The sequence below is a fragment of the Oncorhynchus masou genome, chromosome 27, assembly GCF_036934945.1.
Source record: "Oncorhynchus masou masou isolate Uvic2021 chromosome 27, UVic_Omas_1.1, whole genome shotgun sequence".
Taxonomy (NCBI): Eukaryota; Metazoa; Chordata; class Actinopteri; order Salmoniformes; family Salmonidae; genus Oncorhynchus; species Oncorhynchus masou.
This window is the reverse complement of record NC_088238.1, coordinates 42,347,614-42,371,639: the sequence shown is the minus strand read 5'-3', so window position 1 is coordinate 42,371,639 and position 24,026 is coordinate 42,347,614. Positions and strand designations below refer to the sequence as shown.

General features: G+C 44.6%; 1 protein-coding gene across 1 annotated transcript in view; it reads left to right on the top strand.

Moving 5' to 3' along the window:
- The first annotated feature begins 4,082 nt into the window (after positions 1-4,082).
- Positions 4,083-24,026, top strand: part of LOC135515490 (protein inturned-like) — a 27,464-nt gene continuing 7,520 nt past the window's right edge. The window contains exons 1-12 of the mRNA XM_064939121.1: positions 4,083-4,115; positions 4,233-4,317; positions 4,838-5,503; positions 6,212-6,297; positions 11,100-11,318; positions 18,934-19,052; positions 19,269-19,358; positions 19,562-19,639; positions 20,031-20,214; positions 20,616-20,669; positions 21,056-21,118; positions 23,317-23,556. Coding sequence (XP_064795193.1) covers positions 4,083-4,115; positions 4,233-4,317; positions 4,838-5,503; positions 6,212-6,297; positions 11,100-11,318; positions 18,934-19,052; positions 19,269-19,358; positions 19,562-19,639; positions 20,031-20,214; positions 20,616-20,669; positions 21,056-21,118; positions 23,317-23,556 — 1,917 coding nt within the window. The remainder of the gene's footprint in view (positions 4,116-4,232; positions 4,318-4,837; positions 5,504-6,211; positions 6,298-11,099; positions 11,319-18,933; positions 19,053-19,268; positions 19,359-19,561; positions 19,640-20,030; positions 20,215-20,615; positions 20,670-21,055; positions 21,119-23,316; positions 23,557-24,026) is intronic.

Sequence of the window (24,026 nt, the reverse complement as noted above, 5' to 3'; positions counted from 1 at the left end):
GTTTTACGCCACCTGCCAAGTACACCCGCTCGACAAGAAACGGCTCAACTCGTGCATGTGCTACTGAGCTTGCTGAACATACTGGAGTCTGGAGAAGTATTCAGGACCGCTTTCTTCTCGTCTTCAAAAGCATCGGGGAGGAACTGCGTGCCCTTGTGTCAGTGATTGACGCGAGGAAAGTTTATTCTGTTTTTTTTGGATCGACAGCAGCATTAGACCAGGTTATTCATTCTGACTAGTGGACGGATTCTACCTTCAATACCGGACCACGACTGGGGATTTAAACATTTTAAAATGTATTTAAATATGTAGAAGTCTGCTGGCAGACAACCGGTCCTTAACGGCACTATTCGTTTTAAACCATCTGAACTTTTGTCTGGAATGGAAAAGTGTAGTTTGAAAGCCTTGCTAATCTATGTTAAACTCATCCTGTCCGTGAAAATATGAAATATAAATAATGTTTAACATTGCTACAGATGGAGAAACGTCCAGACCATTCTCTAAGAATTTAGAAGACTTTGATTCCATACGCAGTGTGCTTCTATACAGGTCAGTATATTTATGCATGCTATGGCAACGATGAGGGGATGTTTTGTAGACGTTTTGGTAAACTATTTTGACTTTTTTGTGTGTTTCTTCTCGCATTGACTATTGTTGCTTTGTTTAAAGCACTGTGAATGCCATAGAGGATTTAAAGGCCTCGTGCAGTTCGTGGGGAGGGGGGGGCGGGGGAAACAGAAGTGCTCAACCCATGCCCACCTTATTCAGAGGGAGATAGTGTACATTTTTAACAAGCTATTTAAATGTTGCAACCTTTGTGGTTTCATTAGATACTCTGCAAATATTATATACATTTGTATCACATTTAGCAGAGTTTATCCTACAAATGAGAGGTAGTGCATTTTTTTGTTACTATCAAAGTTGTTGCATTGAAACATGCATTCAGTCAACCTCTTTTTATTGCACGTACATTTGTGTCTAGATGGGGCATGGGTGATTCTGTGCCCCTCGTCTTTTTTCTATCCAGCAAACGGAAAGCGTCCACGTTGTCAGGGCAACGTGAAGATCAGCCAACCACAACGAGACAATTTTTGTCACGTGGCAAAGTTGAAGTTCCCGTATGCTGACAACATGGCGAAAGACTGCCAATGCTCATTCAACTAGCTCGAACTGATTTACTTGGAGGTTTAGAGTAACTTGTATCGTGTTGTCGAACACATTTAATAAATTGAATAATGGCTACTAAAAAGTCTGGCGGAACGCTCGAGGAAGCATGCAGGTGCGCGCGAGCCCCCGAGACAGCAGGGCGACGACAGGGAGAATGCGCATGGCAAAATGAGCGATAGTGAATCAACAGGCACTCGGCTACCAATACACCACTTTACAGTGAGTGTGCAACCTAGTCGCTTCCAGTGATCTGCCTCGGTTGTCAAGTTATGAAGTTGAGGTGGAACTGGCAGCTGATGGAAGATGACTCGCTAGCTAACATGGTATTGGGCACAGCCCAATGTTTTTTCTTTCTGTCTCTTCTAAAGCAACAAGCAATACTATATATGTTTTTCTTACTCGGACTGACTGTATGTTGATTCACTATCGCTCATTTTGCCATGCACGTTCTCCCTTTCGTCGCCCTGCTGTCTCGGGGACTCGCGCGCATCTGCATGCATCTCGAGCTTTCCGCCAAAATCATGCATTAACCACCGTCCACACACAGGGGAAGAGTAGTCTTGGTTAATGCATGATTTTGGGTTTGCTGTATCCCATCTGTTTAATAACATCCAAACACTTTTTAATATACTCTCATGAAGCTATAAAGGCTCATTCATTCTGATGTGTAACCTTTATTTAACTAGGGAAGTCAGTTAAGAACCATTTCTTATTTACAATGAAGGTCTACCTGGAACCGCCAGTTAACTGCCTTGTTCAGGGGCAGAACGACAGATTCTTTTTTTCCTTGTCAGCTCAGCTGATCCAGCAACATTTTGGTTACTGGCCCAGCGCTCTAACCACGAGGCTCCCTGCCACCCTAAACCTTAATTATACTGAACAAAAATATCAATGCAACATGCAACAATTTCAAAGATTTTACTGAGTTTCAGTTCATATAAGGAAGTTTGCCAATTGAAATAAATTCATTAGACCCATGGATTTCACATGACTGGGAATATGCATCTGTTGGTCACAGATACTTTAAAAAAGAAGGTAGGGGCGTGGATCAGAAAACCAGTCAAGTATCTGGTTTTTGCCTCATGCAGCGCGACACATCTCATTCGCAAAGAGTTGATCAGTCAATTGATTGTGGCCTGTGGAACCCCAGGTGCCTTATTGCTATTATGAACTGGTTACCAACATAATTACAACAGTAAAAATACATGTTTTGTCATACCCGTGGTATACGGTCTGATATACCATGGCTGTCAGCCAATCAGCATTCAGGGCTCGAACCACCCCGTTCATAAATGGGGATAAGGGTTCCATTTGGGATGCAGAGGGTATTGAAAGAGAAAAGATGGATTAAACAAAAGGAACAGTCACTGTAGCACAATTCTTGGCCTATTGAATCAACTCTTTTTTTTTTCTTTCAAAGTTTGGGAAATTTCTGTTTCCAATTTGGAAACTTAACCTTCATAAATAATGATATGCTATTCACCATCCTTCGTGAATTTATGGATGTGGTTTGCAAGAGCCTACCACAGAGGCGACACAACTTAATTTAGAGGGAGACTGACCGACTGAAAAAATGCCTGGTTGAATTTTTTCAGTTTTTCTTTTTTTCTCAGAGTTGGGGCCATTTTCTCTCTTGGGGTGGGGGGTGTGGGTTTCACTCTTCTCTGCTTGACTAAAAAACAAACAATATCCAGTCTTTCTCCAGTCTTGTTGTTTTCTTTCTTCCCCCAAATGCCACATGATGAATTGCAACAGAAATGTACTGAGGATGAGTACGAGAGAAGCTTATAGGGATAATAAAACGCCATGCAAATGGAGAGGTTTTCCAGTATTATCAAATTATAAGAACATTATATGTTATAAACCTTTCCACAATGTACATGATCGTTGTCCTCTTAAAAATGTGCTTTTCAGTCACCACTTTCACGCTGATCCAGAACAGAATGCAGAAGATGGACTAGTAGTATAATTGTGTTACTAACCCGTTTGAATAGCATCTATCATGCGAGACTCATTTTTTTTACACGGGGATTGAAGTGGGGAAATGAGAGACTAATCTGTCATTCTGATGACGGCTAATATGCTCTAAATGACACTGAACAAAAATATAAACTTGACGCGCAACAATTTCGAATGTTTTACGGAGTGACAGTTCATATAAGGAAATCAGTCAATTGCTATAAATTCATTAGGCCCTAATCTATGTATTTCACACGACTGGGAATACAGATATGCATCTGTTGGTCACAGATACCTTTAAAAAAAGTAGGGGTGTGGATCAGAAAACCAGTCAGTATCTGGTCTTACCACCATTTGCTTCATGCAGCGTGACACATCTCCTTTGCATAGAGTTGATCAGGCTGTTGATTGTGGCCTGTGGAATGTTGTCCCACTCCTCTTCAATGGCTATGTTGCTTGATATTAGCGTAAACTGGAACACGCTGTCGTACACGTCGATCCAGAATATTCCAAACACGCTGCATGAGGCATATCTGGGGAGTATGCAGGCCATGGGAGAACTGGGACATTTTCAGCTTCCAGGAATTGTGTGAAGATCCTTGCGACATGGGGCCTTGCATTATCATACTGAAACATGAGGTGATTGTGGCGGATGAATGGCACGACAATGGGCCTCAGGATCTTGTCACGGTATCTGTGCATTCAAATTGCCGTCGATGAAATGCAATTGTCTTCTCTGTCGGTAGCTTATGCCTCCCCATACCATAACCCCACGCCAACATGGGGCACTCTGTTTACAACATTGACATCAGCAAACCACTCGCCCACACGACACTATACACACTGTCTGCCATCTGCCCGGTACAGTTGAAACCCAGGATTCATCCGTAAAGAGCACACTTCTCCAGCGTGCCAATGGCCGTCTAAGGTGAGCATTTGTTCACCTGAAGTTGGTTATGACGCCGTACCGCACTCAGATCAAGACCCTGGTGAGGACGACGAGCACGCAGATGCGCTTCCCTGAGACGCTTTCTGATAGTTTGTGCAGAAATTCTTTGGTTGTGCAAACCCACAGTTTCACCAGCTGTCCTCGTAACTGGTCTTAGATGATCCTGCAGGTGAAGAAGCCAGATGTGGTGTTCCAGGGCTGGCATGGTTACACGTGGTCTGTGGTTGTGAGGCTGGTTGGACGTACTGCCCAATTCTCTAAAACATTGTTGGAGGCGGCTCATGGTAGAGACATTAACATTAAATGATCTGGTAACAGCTCTGGTGGTCATTCCTGCACTCAGCATGCTAATTGCATGCTCCCTCAACTTGAGACATCTGTGGCATTGTGTTGTGTGAAAAAACTGCACATTTTAGTGGCATTTTATTGTCCCCAGCACAAGGTGCACCTGTGTAATGAGCATGCTGTTTAATCAGCTTTTTGATATGCCACACCTGTCAGGTGGATGGATTATCTTGGCAAAGGAGAAATGCTCACTAACAGGTATGTAAACAAATTTATGGATAACATTTGAGCGAAATAAGCTTTTTGTGCATATGGAGCATTTCTGAGATCTTTTATTTCAGCTCACGAAACATGGGAACAACACTTTACATGTTGCATTTATATTTTTGTTATCATAATTAGGACATACTTTTAATCCGCAAGCCAGAGTTGTGTTTCTTGTTCATGCTCAAATAACCTGATACTCCTTGTCTGAAGGAGTTCCTGGACAGACAATCCACCCCTTTTGGCTCTGCTCACACAGTTTCACTCACTCCGTGCTCTGTTGGTTCACTCCCAGCGACCTAGAGCCAGAATGGCTGGACGACGTCCAGAAGAACGGCGAGCTCTTCTACCTGGAACTGAGCGAGGGCGAGGAAGCGGCGGCATTGGCTCAGGCAGCCGCCAATCACGGCCTCTCCACCAATCACGTCCGCTTCAGCGAGAAGGAAGCGGAGATCATCAGCGACGAGTCCAGGAAGCTTCCTGATAGTGCTCCAACCAAAGCAGAGCCCAAGCTAAAAAGACTGGCCAGGATCCTTCGGAGGAAGCGGCGACCATCCCAGAGCAGAGGGCCCGACGGAGGAGGCGAAGACTCGTCATCTCGTCCAGTATCCATCTTGAAAAACCAGGCGGGGCAGAGAGTGGGGGTGATGGTCCAGCATCTGAAGGAAGTTTTTCTCTACCTGAACCCCAAACGCCTGGGGAGCTGCTCCCCTCCTCCCCCGGAGAGAGGGGGTCTACTGGAGGCCCTTCTGGGGGTGGTGCATCGCCCGTCCTGGGGCAGGGGCCAGGGAGACCCCGCAGGGAGGAGGGAGGAGAGGATCACTGTCCACGGCCTGGTGCCCAACAGCCCAGCCGTCAAGTGTGCACAGATACTGATAGGTGAGTGTACAAAACCATCACTCTGGGCACGTCCCAAATGGCACCCTTTTCTCTTTATGTAATGCACTACTTTTGCCATTTCAGACACAGCCACTGGGATCAGTCGTATACAAATGGTATAGAATGCAATAAATTAATTTATTGACACCATTTATATTAAATAAAGTTAGACTTATAACGTTATGTTTTACAGTAAATAGTGTTGATGTTTGCAGAGGCTGGGCACGGTTGTTCTGGGCAGCCCAAGGAATGCAAAAAACAAAACTGCTGAATACTAAAGACTATCCACATGAGTTAGTGTTTAAAGCCATGACTTTCATGTAGCCTACCAATCCATGCTAAAGCAATTAGACTTGTTAACTAACTGAAATAACTAAGGTGGAATCTGTGTTAAGGTTGATTGGAACGGGCACGAGTCTGCACAGAGGCAGGTGAAACTCGTTGTTTTACAAAAAGAAACAACAGGACATCTGGCTGTTCCTAGATCTATGTACTGTGTCTCTTGACTGGATACCGGTCTGTTTTGTATACCAGTTGCCCCTCCTTGTCATGCCAAACACTGTGCTCCGCAACAAAACTATACTATTTCTGAACAGGTTACACAATGTGGCGCAACGTACTTTTACAGGAATGTCACTATTCCCCTTTTAGTCTAAGTTGTCTATATGTAACGTGACGCTGGGAGTGAGACTTTCTTCTTCGTCCCAGGTGACAACCTGGTCGCAGTAGACGATGTGGATGTTACCACAGAGAACATTGAGAGGGTTCTGTCCTGCATTCCTGGTCCTACCCGGGTGAGTGTGTGTGTGTGTGTGTGTGTGTGTGTGTGTGTGTGTGTGTGTGTGTGTGTGTGTGTGTGTGTGTGTGTGTGTGTGTGTTAATGGACAATAAACCAAAAAGAATATGGGTGACTGTTAATGGGACAATTGACCCTTCACTAAGCCCCGCCCCCCTTGGTTACTGTTGCAACCTCAGACAATATATTTCCAGGAAGACCAATTCCTCCTGACCACTGGCAAAATCCCCTCACAATGATCTCAAACTGTGTTTTTAATGTACAGTGAAATTAATCAGACTACCTCTTGCTAAACAGGAAACTCTTGGGTCTATTGAGGTGGACTGTCATTACAATTGCTTCACGGGAACCTGGTAAAAATTACGTTTGTGGTGTTGCTACCGAAGGATTCTGAATTTACTGTCAGCATGCAGTCAAAGCTAATAACCACTTTTGAAGCTAACTAGTGCTCTCAAATTGTATCCTGATGTCGACAGCAGATGGAATGTATTAATAACATGGCTAGCTACATTAGGTGGTCAATGAGACTGAGCTGTAGCTAACCAGCTGAGCTAGCAAACAATGTGACAAAAGTATAATTTCAGATTTGAAAAATACTTCCATCAACATTCATTTCAGGAATCACAGTAGCAAGTACCACTGGCGCACTGATCAATTATTTAACCATTTAAACAATATATTTTTTGTCCCGATTGCCCAGCTCTAGTATGTGTGTGTTCCAAGCCCACCCACACAACTCCTTACTGCCATATTAAACGAACAGTAGTTAGATAGAATTATGCTCCGCTATGTGGTGTGTTTATGAAGTTAAGTGTATTACAACATTGAAACGCTGCAAATATGAAAGTATGCGAAAGACCGCCGACAGAACTTCGTTGTTGTTGTTGTATTATGAGCCCCAGACACATTATTAAGGATGCATACTGCAGCGTTTCGGACGCAGCCTCTGAAACAGAAACGGCAGCCAAAGAAAGAACTTAATTTACAGACAAACTACCCCCCCCCCGAACCAGCACGTCTGCTCTGCTTAGAAGTGTTACAATCTGGGGTCTACGCACTCATGGCAGACACACACATGCAAAGCACACACACTAACACGCAAGGCAGACACACACACGCGCGCACACAAAGACACGCGCAAAGGCAGACCGAGACTGTTAGTCAAGAGCTCTCCACTGTCCCACATGTTCAAAGAGAGGTCTTGGAGGTCACTGGAATGTGTTATTAGAAACCACGTGGATGTTTTGGCTCTGGACAGATTCACGAGGCTAGAATGCCCTGAGATGTCCCGATTCAGTAGAGATAAAAAAATAAATTAAAAAAAGGGTGCAACTCGAACTTCCACGTGAATCATTCATTGACGTCAATGTGAGACGTGTAGCGTGCATAAAATGTCAAGAGAAGTGTGTGGATCTCAAGTCAGAAAATCGGCTGCTTATCTTGCTTTGGACAATGAATCAATTAACAAAACCCAGCCAAACCCCCCACCCCTAACCCCCCCCCAGCTAATCTCAATAAGTGTCTGTTCAGGATTGCTCTTCTAATTAAGCTTTGGGAAGAGGATGTTTCTTCACGTTTAATTTTCTCCCTGCATCCAGAAAGTGGTATTTAAGTTTATGTAAATCCATTGTAGAATGTATGGTGAAGTAGAATGCCGAATATAGAAATATTTTCCCATTGCCATCTGGCTTCACTCGGCTGTCAAAACGTATATAGTACGAAACAATCACCACCTATCTACATGAGGAAAACTGTCCAAGTCGGGGAAATGATGCCTTGATCGCCATTCAGAAAACCGCTCAAGCTTTTTCCAAATCCGTCTCCTCACACGGTCAAAACAGGGCCTCAAGAAGGAGGAATTTGTAAATTACAGTGTCGGCGGGAGTGATGGCGTTTGCCGACAGAGAGAGAGAGAGAGAGGAGAGAGAGGAGAGAGGCCAGACTGCGGCGGGAGTTGTTTGAGAAAACACAGGAAAACGACCATTATGCTGCGGCCACTGAAAGCACAGCTGATTAGAATACGAGGAAAGCCAGATAGTAAATTACACTGTAGAGAGGAGGAGAGAGAGATGTGAAAAAACAACAAGGCCTCTCGTCGGACGGAGCTCTACTGACATAGTCAGTGGAAACTTCGGTGTGTGTGTGTGTGTGTGTGTGTGTGTGTGTGTGTGTGTGTGTGTGTGTGTGTGTGTGCGCGCGCACGTGAGCGTCTGGCTGGCTGTATGTATGTGGTCATGTGTGTGAATGGCCCTCCCAGGTAAAGCGTGGTAGACAGTAGCAATTATATGGGCGGAGCAGCAGTTTGTATTGAGGTTGGACCACCATGACCTCTGCCTGACCTCATAGTATAGTATCATCAGTAGTACTTTCTCTTTCTCTCTCTCTCTCTCTCTCTCTCTCTCTCTCTCTCTCTCTCTCTCTCTCTCTCTCTCTCTCGCGTGCACGCTCTCTCTTTCCCAACTCTCTCTCTCTTTTCTCTCTCCTCTCTCTCTTTCTCTCTCTTTTCTCTCTCCTCTCTCTCTTTCTCTCTCGTTCTCTCTCTTTTCTCTCCTCTCTCTCTTTCTCTCTCTCGCTCTCCCCTTTTTTCGCTCTCTGTCTCCCCTTTCTCTCTTTCTATATATATATATATATATGTATGTCAATTGTCTCTAGCTGTTTCTCTCTCTCGCTCTCTCTCTCTTTTCTCAATCTCTTTTCTCTCTCTCTCTCTATATGTCCCTTTGTCTATCTTTGTCTATCTGTATCTCTCTCTTTACCTCTGTCTCTCTCTTTGTCTCTCTTTTCCCCTCTACATTTACATTTACATTTAAGTCATTTAGCATTTCCCCTCTCTCGCTCTCTCTCTTTCCCTCTTTCTCACTCTATTTCTCTCCCTATGCCCCTTTGTCTCTCTCTCTGTCTATCTGGATCACTGACATCAGCAGGCAGGAATCTACCGAGAGCACCCTCCAACCTAACCACATCCCCATTATTTATCATGAGAGAACGTAATGCCGCAGCCCTTCAGCCTGTCTGGCAGTGTCTATTGTACTATTCTATTCATTGTAAAAGGAATTTATTCGATGACATTTTTGTGTGTGTGTGCAGAATAGTGTCAGAAGGACTCACTCATCACTGTTAGGCCCTTCTCCTAATAACAGGCTACTGTTCCCTGCAGAGCCAAGATGGCGTCCGGCCCAGGCCTGGCGCCTTCCCTGGCGCTGCTCAACGGTTTGTGGGTTTCTGGTGACAGTGTCTGGAGATGTTCTGGCCCTCGCCCTAGAGTGATGGATGAATTCAAAACACAGGGAGTGAAAATACAATGAATAAATGCTTAGTCTTTGTAAAGGACTTGCTCACGAACCCTTCAAAGTTTTGAAAGCATTGGACTGGTGTAAGCATGAACTTTCTACCACATTTCTGACGCCAGTCCTTTTAACTCCCATTAGGAGTGTGAACACTTCTCGCGGAGGTAGAGAGTCAGACCATTTCCAGTGTCACAGTCCTGCGCGTGTACCACGCACACACACACACACACACACACACCTGGTTCTGATTCTTCTCAATTAACGTCAACCAGAAGTCCTTAGCAGGCCTCTTTAGTGCTGACAGGTTACTGCCCAGAGCCAGCACTGTGTGTGTGTGCGCGTGTACACAGTTCTTTTTCACCTTTGTATTCCAGTTTGTTTAAGTCTGCATGTGTAGGCCACAGTATTCTATTAGTGTGCACATGTATGCATTTGGGCAGTAACCTGTCAGCACTAAAGAGGCCTGCTAAGGACTAAAGAGGCCTGCTAAGGACTAATATAATTGCCTTTTGAAATACAAGAGTGCACAGACATAAGCCATCTGTAAATGGTAGCATTCATCTCTCCACCATACTGTTACGTGTTTCCATGTGCGGGCCTGTCCTTAGTGTGCTTGCTTAGCTTTGTGTGAATGGTGGTGTTTCATGCAAAATGCTCTGAGGATGACAGAGCTGCTCTCTTCTGGGCCTTGCAGCAGGATCTGTTTCTGATTCTCACACACATCCATGCTGCTTCTCTTTCAGTCATCAGGAATATAATCCATTTCTCTCTCCATCAATCACCATTCTTCTATTGATTATTATTTGATGTTTATGTAACTAGGCAAGTCAGTTAAGAACAAATTCTTATTTTCAATGGCGGCCTAGGAACAGTGGGTTAACTGCCTTGTTCAGGGGCAGAATGACAGATTTGTACCTTGTCAGCTCGGGGGTTCGATCTTGCAACCTTTCGGTTACTAGTCCAACACTCTAACCACTAGGCTACCTGTCTCCCTACTCTGCTTCCTCTTTTCCTGAATGAGTCACATCTACTTCCTCTTTTTCTGAAGGAATCACATCTACTTCCTCTTTTCCTGGACTAATCACATCTACTTCCTCTTTTCCTGAACAAATCACATCTTCTTCCTCTTTTCCTGAATGAATCACATCTACTTTCTCTTTTCCTGAGCTTTGTCTATGTGAACCCTTCCTGCTTTCCTGTAGCGCTAGGCCAAATAAAGGACGCGGCAGCCCTAATGGACTGGATTAAAGGTCGTTTATGGCCTTATTATGATCACAGTGTAGTTCCCCCTGCCGATTCTGTCCGACTGTGATTCTCCAGTCGTACAAAGTCACTGCCGGCTTTGGTTTTGCCAAACCCACAGCCTACCGCCTTTTTTTTTTACAGTGTTTGAAAAGGGAAAACTCAGACTGGCTGTTTTTAGAATGTGGTGAAAAGATACCGATGATGATGTCTTTAGGTCTTAGTTTCTCTCTCCTGCTTTCTCTTTCCCCTCCCCTCCCCTCCCTCCCAGGTGAAGCTGACCCTGGAGACAGCCAGTCCAGGAGGACCAGGGGAGGGAGGTGTGGACATGTCCTCTGCTCCCAGGCTCAGGCCCTCTCCTTCGGTTAGCCAGCTGGTGCGTCTGCTGTGGGGCGAGGACACGGTGGAGCTCCAGATGTCTATAGGACACATCCCTCACATTGTCATGTACCTGTCACTCAAACTGGACTCAGACTCCCCACTAGAAGAGGTTAGTTCAGTTGGACTTTGTCCGAAATGCACCCTATACCCTAGGTAGAGCACTACTAAAGACCAGAGGCCATAGATAAAAGTGTAGGACTGGGGGTAGGGTCATCTGATCCAAGGTCTGGTTAAAAGTGACCTCTACCGTGATCTTTTTTTACATTCACAGCGCAAGTCTATGGTAAAGGCCCAATCTGTTAGTTTTGTTTCCCCATCGTTCTTTTGAGATAGAAGAGAGCCCTATCAGTTCTGTGTTGTGGAGAACGCGGATGGAATCACGGAATCCAGACATGAAAACGGAATTTGACGATATTCAAAAATGTATTGAACTTAGTAAGAAATCAGGTTAAAGGCACAGGAATTCCCCAGTGTGTGTGTGTGTGTGTGTGTGTTTGTGTGTGTGTGTGTGTGTGTGGTGCGTGCGCACACACGTCTACAGTTTGTGTAGCCATTAGCATCATCAGATATGCGTCTTCAATTAAATGTTAACTACAAAGTAGCCTATGCCTACCTGGCAGAATGATATGACTATTTGCATCAACCCAGTGGCCATTTGTTTTGCAAACTCTGAAATCACATAAGCGCTACAGAAACATCACTAACTGAACAATGATCTCTGGCTGGGGCGCACTTGAAATAAGGGTAACTAAACCCAAAAATCAACATTACTTAAAAAAAAAAATCCTATCTCCCCCAGACCTCAAATGGGTCTCCTGGTGTGGTTAAAGCATCGTTGTGAACTTCGAACAAGCAACTTATTTTGGTGGTATACAGTCTGTGTTTTCTGACTAGGGATGGGCGTGAGTACTAGAACACTCAAACGGACACCAAAGCTCGATCTTTAACCAGAGGTCACTTTAAAAAATAATCATAATAATACTGTCAAACTATTTGGTGGAATGTGCTTTGTGGCTGCACGAACAGGCAAATCAAAAATGTGCCTTGGAAGACAACATTATTTTGCTTTGACTCTAGTGTTCCATTTGTAAAAAAAAAAAAAAAAAGAAAGGAAGAAAGAAATCAAGCCAAGCATCACACAGTTCTTCTCCTTAAATTCCCTTTCCTCCTCCCGTGTCTCATTCACTCACAATTGCGCTCCCGTTAGGCCTACAGAAATGCCTATAATTACGTATCTAACTGATGGGAAATACACTAGCTACATTCACTGCCAAATGATAACAGTTTTATAACAAATTCAAAAATTGACTGGTTGATTGAAGTAGGAAAATATGTGTTCCAACAACGAGCTGCAGTTTTGGAATAATTTCGCCCCGTCTATTTTCTGCTTAGGCTACTTTGCGAACTTTTGTGCCATTTTAGAATAGGTTATCCTTGGCTATAACCCCACAAAGCATAGTCCGGTTCCATTGAAAATATCTAAGTTTGATAAAGACGGAGTATTTTCATCAGAATCATTAAGCACCAAACAGATGCCGTGGCCGTAATTCATCATCATGCCGTGTTAAGTCATTTAGAAAATTCCAAACAACCAGCAGAATAACCTAAATCGAATATCTGTATAGAGAAAAGAAGACATATTTTGGTTTGTAACTCCGATTTCTATTCTTTAAAATGGCCAAATTGAGCCCCGTTTCAAATTACCCCTCTTTGAAGATAACTGTTCCAGACGCGAGATGCGCATCACTTCGCATTGGCATCTCTGTTCTATGCCATTGCACAGCCATAGGCTTCCACAAGGAAGGGCCACTGCTGAGGTTACTGCCTTTTTGAAGATTGTGTTCCACGATATAATATAACCAGTTGATATTACGGTTTCAATAAATTAATCTTAAATTGCACTTGCTTTTTTATTGACTGAAAATACTGTATATGGGGCTATATAGCAGTTAGGATTTGATATCTGTAATAGTTTTGATAAATTGAGCATTGTTGCGCGTGGTTGGCATATAGACAAATGCACACATATTGTTTTCCAGTGTGGGCCTTGTGTTAAATTTGTTATTATTTTTTCATTGAGTACTCGAGTACAAAAATATAAATCATGTGAGTATTCGAACAGTCAGAAAATGCCCCTATTTCTGACAAAAGCAGAAGCTTTTAGGGAACAGAACTACCTCTTTGGTAGGCTTCCAGATCCAACAGCATCCAAAACACACACACACACACACACACACACACACACACACACACACACACACACACACACACACACACACACACACACACACACACACACACACACACACACACACACATAGTGGAGAAACGGAAGTAGGAGTATTGTTTTTCAATTGTTTTTCTACACACAAAACCCCATATTGACAAAGCAAAGACAGGTTTTTACAAATGTTGCAAATGTATAAAAAATAAACAACTGATATTACATTTATATAAGCACCTTTGGCAGCGATTACAGCATTGAGTCTTCTTGGGTATGACGCTACAAGCTTGGCACACCTGTATTTGGGGAGTTTCTCCCATTCTTCTCTGCAGATCCTCTCAAGTTCTGTCAGGTTATATGGGGAGCGTTGCTACACAGCTATTTTCAGGTCTCTCCAAAGATGTTCGACCGGGTTCAAGTCTGGGCTCTGGCTGGGCCACTCAAGGACATTCAGAGAATTGTCCCGAAACCCCTCCTGCGTTGTCTTGGCTGTGTGCTTATGGTTGTTGTCCTGTTGGAAGGGGAACCTTCGCCCTGATCTGAGGTCCTGGGCTCGCTGGAGCAGGTTATCATCAAGGATCTCTCTGTACTTTTCTCCGTTCATCTTTCCCTCAATCCTGACTAGTCTCCCAATCCCTACCGTAGGAATGGTGCCAGGTTTCCTCCAGACGTGACGCTTGGCATTCAGCCCAAAGAGTTCAATCTTGGTTTCATCAGACCAGAGAATTTTGTTTGTCATGGTCTGAGAGTCCTTTAGGTGCCTTTTGGCGAACTCCAAGCAGCTGTCATGTGCCTTTTACTGGGGAGTGGCTTCCGTCTGGCCTCTACCATAAAGACCTGATTGGTGGAGTGCTGCAGAGATGGTTGTCCTTCTGGAAGGTTCTCCCATCTGGAACTCTACAGCTCTGTCAGAGTGACAATCGGGTTCTTAGTCACCTCCCTGACCAAGGCCCTTCAACCCTGCAGGAATATTTTGGTACCCTTCCCCACATCTGTGCCTCGAAACAATCCTGTCTCGGAGCTCTATGGACAATTCCCTCGACCTCATGGCTTGGTTTTTTCTCTGACATGCACTGTCAGCTGTGTGACATTATATAGACAGGTGTGAGTCTTTCCAAATCATGTTGATCAATTGAATTTATCACAGGTGGACTCCAATCAAGTTGTAGAAACATCTCAAGTATTATTAAGGGAGACAGGATGCACCAGAGCTCAATTTCGAGTCTCATAGCAAAGGGTCTGAATACTGATGGAAATAAGAAATTTTATACATTTGCAAAAATTTCGAAAAACTTGTTTTCGCTTTTGTCATTTTGGGGTACTGTGTGTAGATTGATGAGGGGAAAAAACGATTTAATCCATTTCAGAATAAGGCTGTAACAAAATGTGGACAAAATCAAGGCGTCTGAATACATTCCGTGTGTGTGTGTGTGTGTGTGTGTGTGTGTGTGTGTGTGTGTGTGTGTGTGTGTGTGTGTGTGTGTGTGTATTATGGTTGCTGTCGGGTCTGGAAGCCTACCAAACCTGTAGGCTTCCTGATGCTATCATTTGAAGATACATAAATCAAAGATTGTTGGTAGGGTACAAAAATTTGCAGGTGTTATAGCAGGTGCAGCAAAATGCTTATGTAACTCGCTCCAACAGGTTACCCAGCCTAGGTTAACCTTGCAGCAATAAGTTAACCATGATAGTAATCAGAAAAATAACATCAACAAAAGCAGCATCATTTCCCAGACATAGTTCAGGTTTCTTGTTGGACTTCAAAATCTATTTTAATGGAGATTCTATACTGATCATGCTGTTTAGACCAGGGGAGTGCTTCATTTGTGTCCGGCAAACTGGCACTTGTGGAAGTCAACCACGGCGGAACAGAGCACCGAGGTCAGAGGATTTTGTAGTGAAGTGCTGATCCAGGGCTCCTGTTTTCTTGCTCTGTGGGGAGGTAGACTAGTAGCCAGTGTTCCTGCACGTGCAGCTCCCCGAATTGCGCGGAAGAAATATCAGCCTACGCAGAGAAGCACGAGACTGTACTTCACTCAACTTTGTAGAGTTTTCCCCTTTAGGTAACACTATCAACATTTCGTTTTACTGTGAGAATTGTGATCGAGTCAACGCAATATTAGCCACTTTCAATGTAACGTTCCATAACAAAACGCACTATGCAAAACATAGTATGCAAAACTAACTTTGCAAGAGATTTTCTTGTAGGCAGAGCGCATTGGAGTAGGATTCTATTGCATTGACCGGCATGACTCAGGCAGTACTCTACATAACCAGTCAGTGCTGCGGCAGGCCTATATGCAAATAGCCATAGCCATATATGGATCTGTGCCATTCAATTTTGACTGGATTGTTTGGGCTACAGTATGGGCGGTCCCGAGTAGATGCGCTTGTTTTGAGATCAAAGCGAGATATGCATGTGCACATGTGTTCATGTTCTTTGCTAGTAAATGAGTTATTAGCCCAGTTATAGCTCATTTCTAGTCAACAGTGGTTGCTTCCAACAAGAGCACAAAATATGTGCATTTCTAGCCATCTTTGAAAAGCGAGTCGGGTAAAGAGCTTTTTTTTATGTCTTAAAGCGGCAGTGTTGTATTTTGAGACATCTTGAATAAGATAAGTAGCCAATAGGCAGAGGGTAGCATAATTTGTCTTATTCTCTGTAATAATGATATGGGGATAATAATGCATTTTATTTTGTAAAGTGATTTCTTGCGTCAAACACAACATTTTCAGTCACCTCCTTGTCTGTAAGACAGGTGGATAAACAGGTTAATGTCAAGCCCTGCATGTTTTTTTTTCTTTTTCTCATGGAATGTAGGCCTACATTGAACACCACACATTGGCTGCTACTGTAGGCTGTATGATAGAACATCTACTTCCATGTTAAAATGTTATGGGGTGCATATTCGCCCATTGCTTTTGACGGTAGGCGACTCTGGTAGGCCTACATTACGATCAAATAGCCACAGTAGCCTACTTGGTGACGGTTAAAACTGTAACTTAAAGCGGGTACAGCCTCAGTGTTCACAGTAAATGGGCCACGGAAGTTGCACAGAATTGTCACACTGTTCAAGTTTGCGCTCAGCAGACCTGAAATTTGCTCAGTGCTGGAAAAAGGGAACATTGCTAGCAGCTACACCCTCATTTCAGACATGCTCTCTCTCCTCTCTCTGCCCTGTGATTTAGGCCTCTTCTCTGTGGTGGCTCCTAAATACAGAGTTGGCAGTTGTCCTTTTCCGCTCTGTCTTGCGGTGTATCCGAAATGACACCCAATTTGTTTTTGGTTTGCCCTTTCTTTTAGCAGGGAGTCCCATTGAGACCAAGGTCTCTTTTTGCAAGTGATCCCTGAATCTTACAATGACAGTGGAACGACACTAATACCATGACTACACTGTACCGTCATACCTCAGTCAACGTAGTTGACTTGGTACACTGGGAGCATTACGAGATGTGTGAATGTCATGGCATAGAGTCCATACCCTATCTAAAATAGATTTATTTTTCAAAACAGAATGCTATCTGATATTCTTACAACCTCGGCAACAAATTTGCTGTGATTAAAATGATTTAAAGATATGTCTCTTTCAAGCCTAAAATGCGATACCAAACCTTTAAATGTGTGCAGGCAGGGGGATTTTTGCTATTGTCCTATTTAGTTTTAGGATTATTGAGATTATTTGTGAATTTATATTTTGATATGTATTCAGACCCCTTGATTTTTCCCCACATCTTGTTACATTACAACCTTATACCAAAATGAATTAAATAAATGTTTTTCCTTATTAATCTTAACACAATACCCCATAATGACAAAGCAAAAACAGGTTTTAAGAAAATAACTGTGCAGCTACGCTCCCCATCCATTCCTGACAGAGCTTGAGAGGATCTGCAGAGAAGAATGGCAGGAACTCCCCAAATACAAATTGAATCAAATTGTATTCGTCACATGCGCCGAATACAACAACCTTACAGTGAAATGCTTACTTCCAAGCCTTTAACCAACAATGTAGTTTTATGGAATAAAAGTAACAAATAATTAAAGAGCAGCAGTAACATAACAATAGCGAGGCTATACACAGAGGGTACCGGTACAGAGCCGATGTGTGGGGCACCGGTTAGTCGAGGGAATATGTACATGTAGGTAGAGATATTAAAGTGACTATGCATAGATCATAACAGAGAGTAGCAGCAGCGTAAAAGAGGTGGGGGATGCTAATAGTCTGGGTAGCCATTTGATTAGCTGTTCAGGAGTCTAATGACTTGGGGGTAGAAGCTGTTTAGAATCCTCTTGGACCAAGACTTTGTGCTCTGGTACCACTAGCCGTGCGGTAGAAGAGAGAACAGTCTATGACTAGGGTGGCTGGAGTCTTTGAACATTTTTAGGGCCTACCTCTGACACCGCCTGGTATAGAGGTCCTGGATGGCAGGAAGCTTGGCCCCAGTGATGTACTAGGCCGTTCGCACTACCCTCTGTAGTGCCTTACGGTCGGAGTCTGAGCAGTTGCCATACCAGGCGGTGATGGAACCCGTCAGGATGCTCTCGATTTTGCAGCTGCAGAACCTTTTGAGGATCTGAGGACCCACGCCAAATCTTTTCACTCTCCTGAGGAGGATAAGGCTTTGTCGTGCCCTCTTCACGACTGTCTTGGTGTGCTTGGACCATGATAGTTTGTTGGTGACGTGAACGCTAGGGACCTTGAAGCTCTCAACCCGCTCCACTGCAGCCCCATTGGATGAGAATGGAGGCGTGTCTCATAGATCACCGTGAATTTTGACCGCATTGGTACACTTTGGCTGTCACACAACAAATGACACAGGAAAGGCAATGTCCCGTTAAGGCTTCTAAAGCCTGTGTGTAGTCCGGTCGCAATAAAGACAATTTACCTTGCAAAAGGTGATGTTTGTTCCGGTTCCAGGCGTACGGTTCACCACAAACACGGCATACATCAACATACTTTAACAGGATTTTTAATCGGCGATTTCACAGCCATCCTCACTCACTGTTCCACCTACGACAATAATAATGTCGTGAGCACCTCCACCCCAGCAAGGCATTTGACTGGTTTGACATGTAACTAGTTTTTCACTGTGTGCCCACCCCCATTTTTTTTAGCTGAGTTTGTGCCATGGACTTCCCCAGGCTTTCTGTTTAGGGAAACCTGGTTCTCCACAAAGCTAGTGTGTTGGTGACCCAGAGGTGAATTTCTGGCATTGTAAGAATTATCAGAGCTTTTGTCCTTGTTTCCATGGCTATGAGGCCCTACTCCCTCCCGGCTCTCTCTGAAGTGGTCCGCTCCACACCCTTCATAGCAGACAGCATGGTGTGGAGAATACTAATGACAAAGATCCTTCCCTAATGGACTGTATGTGTGTGTGTGTGTGTGTGTGTGTGTGTGCTTGTGTGCGTGTGCGTGTGTGCCTGTGCGCGTGCGTGTGTGCGTGTGTGCGTGCGTGTGTGTGTGTGTGTGTGCGTGTGTGTACCTCCATGTCCCCTCAGCAGGAGATCCTGTACCAGTACCCAGTGTCTGAGGCGTCCAGTCAGCTGAAAGGAGTCCGAGGGATCTTTCTCACTCTGTCTGACATGCTGGAGAATGTCACCGGGGGGCAGATTGTCAGGTAGTGAAGGAAATTCCCCACCCACTCCTGACTGATCTCTACCTATCACCAGTCAGACCCACTTCAAGCGGCTCTGAGATCTACCAAAGTCCGAAATATAGAAATTCCATTCATTCATGCCGTGATTGTATTTCCCCTCGGTCTTTTCCCCTGCACCTGTTCCTCCTCCCACTCCCTCCTTTCTTCTTCTTCTTCTTTCCCCCCCCCCCCCCTCAGCTCCTCTCTTCTGCTCAATAAACAGCTGGTCCATGTGGGCTACTGGAAGGAGAGCAACAACCTGCTGGTGATCGCCCTGCCTGCTGAGAGGTACCGACACAGTAAAGTCATCCAATGCATGCTTCCATATTCAATACGCTGTCTCAGCCAATCCCATATGTCAACTAAATGCTGTATCCCTTCCAGAATATTTGATCAATAAAATGGTCGGTAAGTAGCTGAGGTTCGGAGTGTTTTTCTGGCCTACTCCCCGTGGATGTGACTGTGTTTTTCCCCCTCATATTCTTCCCCAGGGTTCCTCTGTTGTATCTGCAAACGGTAGTGGGAGGCGCAGTGAGGACTCTCAAGGTGATGCACGGCTCTCTGGACAGGTCTGTTGTGCTGACAGCAGGGATGCATCCTGAGTTTGACCAAAAGTAGTGCACTGTATAGGGAATATGATGCCATTTTGGACACCGGTTTGATTTCCTGGTTCAAGCGGTCCCAGTCTTTCTGGCTTCTCATTTACTTCTCTTCTCATTTACTTCTCATATAACAGTATACTTCTCATATACTGTTACATCAAACCTGAACAGGTTTTTGGCTTCTTTGAACTAACCACTTCTTTCTCTACCTCCTTCTGCCCCCCTCTCTCCCCTTGCTTCCTCCCTCCCTCTCTCCTCCACCCCTTCATCTTATCTCTCCCTCCACCACACCATCCCTCCCTTTCTCTCCCTCCTCCCCCTCCGTCTTATCTCCATCGCTCCTTCCGCTCCCCCACAGTGCATTCTGCCAGGCGGACCACGCCCCCAGGCTGGACCATTTCTTCTGCCTGTTCTTCCAGCAGCTCATCCAGCCTTCCAGGTTGAGTGACAGCTCTGGGGCCACGCCCGCTGACCTATCGGGGACTCTCTTCCTGGACGGACTGCCAGCGGTCCAGTGGCTCCCTCTGCCCCCTGAGATAAAGGTCTGGGGATGGGCCACCACTTTGGGCCACTTTTAATATGTCTTCTTCTTCATCGATGTCTTCACCATTTGCTGTTTGCGCCTCGCTTGTTACGTCTTCTGAAATGTTTTAGGTCACAGGATATTTTAGGCTGTCAAGTCAGTGATACGTTTAAGCAATTTGCTCTAGCTATAATATATTTAATGCCCCCCCCCCCACCCTGTTGGATTTATGTATTGTCTTTGCTGCCCTCTGCTGTCTGGTGGTAAAAATGACATGTGCTCCTGCCGACGAGTCAGGCAATTTTTCCATGTCTAGCTCCAGAGCATGTCTGTCTGACTGCTGCCTTTGTGAATGCAGAAATACGTCATGCTGCATCTGAATTGTACTTCTATGGTCTCTGATTATCTGTCTGTCCACAGATGGAGGTGGACACTGTTCTCTCAGACTTTGAATCGTCAGATTTCGGAGAAATGGTAAATCAAACATTGACATAGGGCTTTAGCAAAAGTAGTGCACTGTGTATGGAATAGGGTGCCATTTGGGAAGTAGACAAGGTGTCATGCTCATCCCCATTCCCATTAAAATGGAGCCACCAGCTGTCTCCTCCCCTGTGTAGGGTCTAGTAGTGAGTATTTCTGGACTGGCCTGTGTATATTTCATGTAATGGAGGATTAGGTCTTCTTTATACCTGCATCTTCTAGCTGATTAAATGCAGCAGGGCTGGGAGGGAGGGGTGGTGGAGAGAGGGGGGGGGGATAGACCGGCAGGAAATAGATCCACTACTTAATCATTCATGTCTGACCTTCTAAAACTGTTAATTATTTTTTCTCTTCTCTCTCTCTCTCTCTCTCTCTGGCAGTCAGAGGACTTCTATGGCATGAGGCGTCTCTACGTGACACTGGGTTCCTGTCTGTTCTACAAGGTTGAGTGTCGTGACACACACACACACACACACACACACACACACACACACACACACACACACACACACACACACACACACACACACACACACACACACACACATACACACACTCACCTGACAACTATCTGCTGGGGTGCTCTCCCTTTCCACACACACACACACACACACACACACACACACACACACACACACACACACACACACACACACACACACACACACACACACACACACACCTGGGCCCACAGTGAAACTTGAAACTTCACAGAAGGGACAGACAGACACCCTTGGATGGATAGGAAGAAGGAGCCAGTTACATATGATTATTTTCAGGCCCCTTGACTTTTTCCATACTTTGTTACGTCACAGCCGTATTCTAAATAACCCATAATAACCCATAATAACCCATAATAACCCATAATGACAAAGAAAAAACAGTTTTTACTAAATGTTTGCACATTTGTTAAAAATAAAAAACAGAAATACCTTGTTTACATCAGTATTCAGACCCTTTGCTATGAGACTCGGTATTGAGCTCAGGTGCATCCTGTTTACATTGACCATCCTTGAGCTGTTTCTCCAACTTGAGTCCACCTGTGGTAAATTCAATTGATTGGACATGATTTGGAAAGGCACAGACCTGTCTATATAAGGTCCCACAGTTGACAGTGCGTGTCAGAGCAAAAGCCAGGACATGAGGTTGAAAGAATTGTTCGTAAAGCTCCAAGACAGGATTGTGTCAAGGCACAAATCTGGGGAAGGGTACCAAAAAATGTCAGCAGGGTTGAAGATCCCCAAGAACACAGTGGCCTCCATCATTCTAAAATGGAAGAAGTTTGGAACCACCAAGACTCTTCCTAGAGCTGGCCGCCCGGCAAAACTGAGCCAATTGGGGAAGAAGGGCCTTGGTCAGGGAGGTAACCACGAACCCGATGGCCACTCTGACAGAGCTCCAGAGTTCCTTTGTGGAGATGGGAGAACCTTCCAGAAGGACAACCATCTCTGCAGCACTCCACCAATCAGGTCTTTATGGTAGAGTGGCCAGACGGAAGCCACTCCTCTATAAAAGGCACATGACAGCCCGCTTGGCACAACCTAAAGACTCTCAGACCATGAGAAACAAGATTCTCTGGTCTGATGAAACCAAGATTGAACTCTTTGGCCTGAATGCCAAGCATCACGTCTGGAGGAAACCTGGCACCATCCCTACAGTGAAGCATGGTGGTGGCAGCATCATGCTGTGGGGGTGTTTTTCAGCAGCAGGGACTGGGAGACTAGTCAGGATTGAGAAGGGAAAGATGAATGGAGCAAAGTACAGAGAGATCCTTGAAGAAAACCCACTCCAGAGTGCTCAGGACCTCAGACTGGGGCGAAGGTTCACCTTCCAACAGGACAGTGACCCTAAGCACACAGCCTAGACAACGCAGCAGTGGCTTCGTGACAAGTCTCTGAATGTCCTTGAGTGGCCCAGCCAGAGCCCAGACTTGAACCCGATCGAACATCTCTGGAGAGACCTGAAAATAGCTGTGCAGCGACGCTCCCCATCCAACCTGACAGAACTTGTGAGGATCTGCAGAGAAGAATGGGAGAAACTCCCCAAATACAGGTGTGCCAAGATTGTTGCGTCATACCCAATATTACTTGAGGCTGTAATCGCTGCCAGGTTCTTCAACAGGGTACTGAGTAAATGGTCTGAATACTTATGTAAATGTGATATTTCAGTTTTTAATTTTGTATAAATTGGGTAAAAAACTGTTTTTTCTCTGTTGTTATCGTTTATTGTGTGTATAATGATGAGGGGGGAAAAATATTTTAGAATAAGGCTGTAACGTGACAAAATGTGGAAGAAATTAAGGGGTCTGAATACTTCCCGAATGCACTGTAGATAGGATATCATCACCCAGAATAACATGTTGTACCCCCTCATTCTCTGGATGGCACATCATCAGCCTATCAATTGATGCTGAATTATTCATGATTTGTAGAAGGTTGTTCTCTAGGTTCAAGTCTCCATTCTCATGACCTTTGTATAGAAAGAGTCTGGCACTCCAATACGATGGGGCGACTTGTGTTAGTAAAAATTCTAAATTCAATTGTGTTATCTGTGTGTGTGTGTCCAACCTGTGTGTGTGTGTGTGTACTCTGTGTCTCTTGTCTCTCGACGTGTATGTCTCTCTGCATGTGTCCAACCCCAGGGCTATCTGATAGCGAACCACCTCCCCAAGGAGGACCTGCTTGACGTTTCTCTCTACTGCCAGCACTACTGTCTCCTCCCCTTGGCCTCAGAGCAGCGCGTGGGCCAGCTGGTTGTCTGGAGGGAGGTGTTCCCTCGCCACCGCTCACAGATCCACCAGACCAAGACCATTAGCAACCACTGTACCATGCCTGGCTACTGCCAGCCCCAGGGACGCTACTTCCTACTCATAGTGGGACTGGTAAGACCATAGATACATACAGTACCAGTCAAACCTTTGGACCCACTTACTCATTCCAGGGTTTGTCTTTTCATTTGGAATATTTATCGATATTGTAGAGTAATAGCGAAGACATCGAAACGATGAAGTGACACATGGAATCATGTTGTAATAACCACAAAAAGTGTTAAAACAAAATCGAAATATATTTTATATTTGTGATTCTTCAAAGTAGCCACCCTTTGCCTTGATGATAGCTTTGCACGTTCCACAATGTAGAAAATAGTACAAATAACGAAATACCCTTGAATGAGTAGGTGTGTCCAAACGTTTGACTGGTACTGTACATATAAAATGACATATAGGGTCTTCATTGAGAATGCAGGATTCTATGTTCCGTCAGTTACTCTAATGAGTGTCACCTTTTTGTTTTTGTGTCATTTCTTGCTCTTTTCCTCTACCTTTATTTCTCTCCTCTTTCTCTTTCCCCT